The sequence below is a fragment of the Phocoena phocoena genome, chromosome 19, assembly GCF_963924675.1.
Source record: "Phocoena phocoena chromosome 19, mPhoPho1.1, whole genome shotgun sequence".
Classification (NCBI taxonomy): Eukaryota; Metazoa; Chordata; class Mammalia; order Artiodactyla; family Phocoenidae; genus Phocoena; species Phocoena phocoena.
In genome coordinates, this window is record NC_089237.1 from 12,636,476 (window position 1) to 12,642,475 (window position 6,000).

At 52.5% G+C, this 6,000-nt stretch overlaps 1 protein-coding gene across 1 annotated transcript in view; it reads left to right on the top strand.

Annotated features, from left to right (window-relative positions):
• FOXK2 (forkhead box K2) overlaps positions 1-5,735 on the top strand; it is a 66,356-nt gene extending 60,621 nt beyond the window's left edge. Inside the window, exon 9 of the mRNA XM_065897249.1 lies at positions 5,539-5,735. Within this exon, the coding sequence (XP_065753321.1) occupies positions 5,539-5,735 (197 nt within the window). The remainder of the gene's footprint in view (positions 1-5,538) is intronic.
• The last annotated feature ends 265 nt before the right edge of the window (positions 5,736-6,000 follow it).

The window sequence follows — 6,000 nt, forward strand, 5'->3', positions numbered from 1 at the left end:
CACGTGGAGATCCAGTTGTCTCAGCACCACTTGTGGAAGAGACTGTTCTTTCCCCGTTGAACAGTCTTGGCTCCACTGTTGAAACTCTGTTGACCTCAGATGTATGCATTTATTTCTCTCAGTTCTATTTCATTGATTTTCGTGTCTACCCTTATGCCAACACCACACCGTTTTGACTACTGTAGCTGTGTAGGAAGTTTTGAAATCCGGAGGTGTGAGTCCACCGTCCTTTTTCAAGAATGTTCTGACTATTCTGGGTACCTTACAATTCCATGTGAATTTTAAGATCAGCTTTTCCATTTCTGAGGGAAAAAATGGGATTTTGATAGGGATTGCATTGAATCTGTAGATTACTTCGGGTAGTATTGCCATCTTAATGATATTAAGTTCTCTAATCCTTGAGCATGGAATGTCTTTCCATTATTTAGGTCTTTGATTTCTTCAATGTTTTATAGTTTTCAGTATATAAGTCTTGCAGTGTTTAAGTCTTGGTTAAAATTCTATTTTATTTCTTTTGAATGTTTTTCTAAATGGAATTCTTTTCATAATTTTCTTTTGAAATTGTTCATTGCTACTGTGTAGAAAATACAACTGATTTTTTTGCATGTTGATCTTGTACCCTGCAAGTTTGCTGAATTCAAAAACTAATACTAATTGATTGTATTGCTTTTTTTTTTTTTTTTTTTTTTTTTTTTTTGCGGGGCCTCTCCCGTTGCGGAGCACAGGCTCTGGACGCTCAGGCTCAGCAGCCATGGCTCACGGGCCCAGCCACTCCGCGGCATGTGGGATCTTCCCGGACCAGTGCACGAACCCGTGTCCCCTGCATCGGCAGGTGGACTCTCAACCACTGAGCCACCAGGAAAGCCCTGATTGTGTTACTTTTTGATTAGAGGGTTTCCTTATGTCAATTTGTTAAGATCTTCTATATATAAAGATTATGTCATCTGCCAGTAGAGATAGTTTTACCTCCTTTCCCATTTGGATTCCTTTTATTCCCCTTTCCTGCCCAGCTGCCCTGGTAGGACTTTGAATGCAGTGTTGACTAGCAGTGGCAAAGCAGGCATCCTTGTCTTGTTCCTGATCTTGGGGGAAGCATCCAGTCTCTCACCATTGAAGCTGATTAACTGTGGGTTATCATACATGTTACTATGTTGAGGACTTTTCCTTTTATTCCTGGTTTGCTAAGTATTTTTATCATGAAAGGGTGTTGAATTTTGTCACATACTTTTTCTGTGTTAAGATGGTCGTGTGTTAAGATGGTCGTTACTCCTTTAGTCTATTAAAACAGTGTATTCCATTGGTTGAATCCAACATGCTCTGGCCACTTTTCAGCCTCTTCTGCACTGGACCACAGTTCTGGTCACAGGTACTCAGTCCATTTTTGTGGAGACTCTGCTACCCTAGACCTCCATCTTGTGGGGCAGTGGTCTCGGGAGGAAAGGTGTCTTTACCCTGCAGACAGTGTCCTCGTATGACTAGCATTCCACCTGTTGTCCTCAATAGTCTCCCCTGTGCTCACAGGTATTATTCCTTCTCATAGAAAGTGGCCCCAGCCTCCAGCCTGTGCTGCCCTGGGGTCCAGGCCCTGCTAGGTGCTGAGGAGGTGAAAGGGTTTTGTGGGAGCCTTCTCCATCTGCCTGGTGGTGTGCTCTGTTGACTTACCCCAGCGTCCTTCGGGAACCACTTGCAGGTTGTGGTAGCAACAGGCAGAGCGCCCGCCGGACCAGCACCGTCTTCCGCTGGCGCAAGGGGAGGAGCTGCTTGGACTTGGTGGGGCGTGTGGCCAGGTTAGCAGTGAGGCAGCGCCGCCTCCTCTGGGGCATCATTCTGCGTCTGCATCTGCAACACGCGCCCCGTGTGAGGCTGCTGCTCTGCGGGACTCCTGGTAGGTGGTCCCATGCACTTGGGACCATGGATTCCATATTTGCAGATTTCTTGCAGATCACTGAAATTTACTTATAACTCCCAGATCAGTACTCATTGTATTGATTTCACAGTCCTTTGCGGGCTTGTGCAGAGCAGCAAAGTACTCGAGTTCAGCATGCTGGTTCCCGGCCGAGCACAACTCGGCAGCGCCCCCTCCTCCTCATTTCAGCTCCCACTGTGAACACGTGTTGTACTGTTTCTTAGGGCCACGTTTTGTAATTTTTGTTGGTGGTTTTGCTGTTTTTCTTTTTTTATAAAACTCTATATATATGTATGTATGGCTGCATTGGGTCTTCGTTGCTGCACGTGGGCTTTCTCTAGTTGTGGTGAGCGAGGGTTACTCTTCATTGTGGTGCACAGGCTTCTCATTGTGGTGGCTTCTCTTGTTGCAGAGCCTGGGCTCTAAGTGCACGGGCTTCAGTAGTTGCATCATGTGGGCTCAGTAGTTGTGGCTTACGGGTTCTAGAGCACAGGCTCAGTAGTTGTGGCGCAGGGGCTTAGTTGCTCCGCAGCGTGTGGGATCTTCCTGGACCAGGGCTCGAACCCGTCCGTGTCCCCTGCATTGGCAGGTGGATTCTTAACCACTGCGCCACCAGGGAAGTCCCGGTTTTGCTGTTTAAAGTGGACTCGGAGCATGGTTCTGAAAAGACCTGGAGTGTTCTAGGCACAGAAGGCTGTGATGTGCCTTATGGAGAAAGTAGAGGCATGAGTTCAGTGTTGGATCAACAGTATAGATTCAGTCGTCTTTAATCAAAAGCCACATAAAACAAGGTATGTGTTGATCAGTTGACAAGCCCTACCCCGTGTTTCCCCAGGGCAGCAGCTCAGCACCTGCCAGCTTGGTATCCCACCTGGTATGGCTCAGCTTTGGGCACTGATTCACTCACAGCCGTGTCAGGCATCTCTTAGGAGCAGTGGTGCTGGGCTATAGCAGGAAATGTGTCCATCCGTCATGCTTGGAGGGGAGTTGAGTCTCGCCTGAGTGGAGAGTGCATCCCAGGACACAGCCAGGAAACTGGGTAGGACAGCACGTTGGCAGGGAGACCTGCAGGGCCAGGGGCTGCTGGTGTGGGAAGCGGGCAAGCTGGGGAACCAACGAGTGTGCCTAAGATGGGTATTTCAGGGACACTCACAGCCACAAGGAGGCTGGAGGCTTCAGGGGATCAGCCAGGAGGCCGTGCCACCATCCAGGTTGGAGCTGCTGGCCTCTGCCTGTGTACGCAGACAGTGCTATTAGATGGGTGGGGGGCGAGAGGGGTCAGGATGGTGCCTGGCGTCCCCTTGGAATGTGACCCTGGGGTTGAGTCACCCTCCTGCTGAGGCACCATGTGACTGAGGGCAGAGTACCCCCAACAGGAACATGTGTTCTCCCTGCTCTGTGCGCACCTGCGTGGCCTCTCGAGAGCGCCCCGGTGCAGCACATTGTCATAGCACGTTGTCACAGCTGCCCTCTCACCCTTGGGAAAGGAAGCCCGTCTCCCCAGGAACGTGCGTTGAGCTCCAGTTACTGCCACCACGGGCATGAGGAGGGTACGGAAAGGAAAGCCTGGCATTTTGATGCCCGGTGTTCATGGGAAGTGGAGAGGTAGGGTGAGTCCAGCTGTGAGGTGGGCTCTTGGCCCTGGCTTCAGTCACAGTTGCACATGTGTGGTTCACTAGCATGGTTATGGCTGTGTTATTTCTTCAACGACTCCTCATCATTTTGGTCAGATATGGAGTCTTGGGCCGACACCGTGCTTGGGTGGTGTCCCACCTGCTCACTGTAGCCTGAGTGCCCCTTTGCACTCTTCCTGCTGAGATTTCTCCTCTGCCCACTCCTCAGTCTCCCTCACTGTCCTGGTCCTTTCCTTTTCTTTGTCACCTTTCTTAAGGGTTTGCAGTTCATGGTTAGCGGAAGACCCTGCTCAGCCTGGCCTAGGAACCACGCCATGCCTACTTGGGAATCTGGGACCCAGGCTCCACCCACATCCCTGCCTCCCGGACAGCAGGCCCTGCTCTCTGCTGCCCCGCCCCAGCACACCAGCCCCTTCTTCCAGTCACATCATTTTTCAGGCTTTGACCGTTTGCACTGATCTACCGTTAACTCCATTCTGCTCTGATTCTACAGCCACTACATCCTCCTGAAATAGCATTTATTCAAGCCAGAATTTTGTGGGGCATCTCCTAGACTAGCCAAGGCTCTGGGTCTCTGCCATGGACTGCAGCAGTGAAGTGTGTGTCCTGCTGGAAGAACCCAGGCTCCGTGGCAGTGCTGCCCCAGCACCACACATGCCCTATTCATGAAAGTGACACAGCAGTCGTTCTTGAGAGATGACACTGGAGGTGGTCAGAGGCCCCATGTTAACCAGGGTCCAGCTGCTGGTCCCTTTGTTCCCTAAAGGCATGGCCACGTGAAATTTTCCTGCACAAAATCCTACTGGGACTTTCAATTGGAATGGTGTTGAATCTGGAGATCAAAGTGGGGACACTGGCATCCTGGTAGTGTCAGAGCTCCCCTTTCTTTGACCTCAGTCTGTGTCCCGTGGCTTCCTGTCTCTCATTTTGTAGACCCTCCTTCCTCTCACTTAGCTTCAAGTTCCATTTCTTGAGAGGAAATTCTGTAATCCCCGTGCCAGCTAAAGCGGTATGTTAAACACCGAAAGTTATAAAGCTTGGCGTAAACTCCTTCTACTTACAGCTCTTATACAGCACGCAGAGCAAACTGTCATGAGTTGCAGCAGCCATAATGTCTACTAACATCAGTGTGGCGGGACAACACGCGTGTCACTGCTGGGACGCAGGCGTGCTCAGAAGACAGGGTCGCTGTTCCCAGCTCTTTGTGCACTTATCTTTCTCCATCTGGCCACCTGCTGCCATGGTCCTAAACCTCCCTCGGGGCATGAGGGCATGGGGTGGGAGGGCAGGGGTCTTCCTGGACAGGATGCTGCTTCTCCAGGTCACTGTGCATCCTCCAGCACACATCCCACCCCCCACTCACCCCCAACCCCTCTGAGTGGGATAGCTCCAGGCTCCTCCCAGCCCAGGCCTGCTTTCCCCCTTGGAGGAAGCAGCACTTCCAGGTGTGGGACGACCAGTTTGCCTGGTTGTGCAGAGCACGAGGCAGGTGAGATCAGAGGTGGTGGAGACCCTTGTGCCCGGTGAGAGCCCCATGAGGAGGAAGGAGACCCTTGTGCCCAGTGAGAGCCCCATGAGGAGGAAGGGCCCCTCTGTGATGAAGACTGGAGAGAAGAAGGGCTTGGGTGGAGGGGTGTGGGGAAGCCGGCCCAGGGCTCGCAGAGCTCCCTCCCTACAGGCTAGGCTCGGGAGAAGGTGTGTGGCTCAGATGCAGGCTTGGCTTGCTGCACCCCGATCCCCTTCTGGGTTTGGGGACTCTGCATCGGGGAGAAGCCAGCAGTGGCCCGTGGGCCAAAACAGCAAAGCTTGTCTGCTCTGTGCCCCACCTCTGCCTCAGTCCCTTTACCCCTCCTCTCGCTTCAGCAAGACAGCACACGACTGGAAGCAATAAACAGATGCCAGCTGTTCATAAAGAGACTCACTGTTCACGCAGTTAACGTGTGGTGGGGACGAGGGTCCATCCAGAAGCACGGGTGCTGACTCACTGTTTCTCCACAGCAGCGGCGAGTCCCTTGCACATGCTGGCGACACACGCCTCGGCGTCGGCCTCCCTGCCCACCAAGCGCCAGAACGGCGACCCGGCGGAGCAGCCAGAGCTAAAGCGGGTCAAGACAGAAGATGGCGAGGGCCTCGTCATCGCCCTGAGCATGGATGCGCCGCCGGCAGCCGTGCGGGAGAAGGGCGTCCAGAACTAGCGGCCGGGAGAGTGTTTCTCACTTTAACGTCAACTCTGTGGTGCCAAAAGGAGACACTGCCTCTCACCGACGCTCAGAGCGCGTTCCCTCGGTGGGTAGAGGGCCCTGCGGTTGGACTTCACCTCAGCACTGGAAACACAAACCCAGGTGGCCTTAAAACTCCTTAATTTAAAGACTGAAGTCACCCCTGAACAAAACCACACGCAGCAAAGCTGGGCTCCGGCAGTGTCTCCCGCCCAGCGCTCAGCTTAGTTCCGAGTAGATA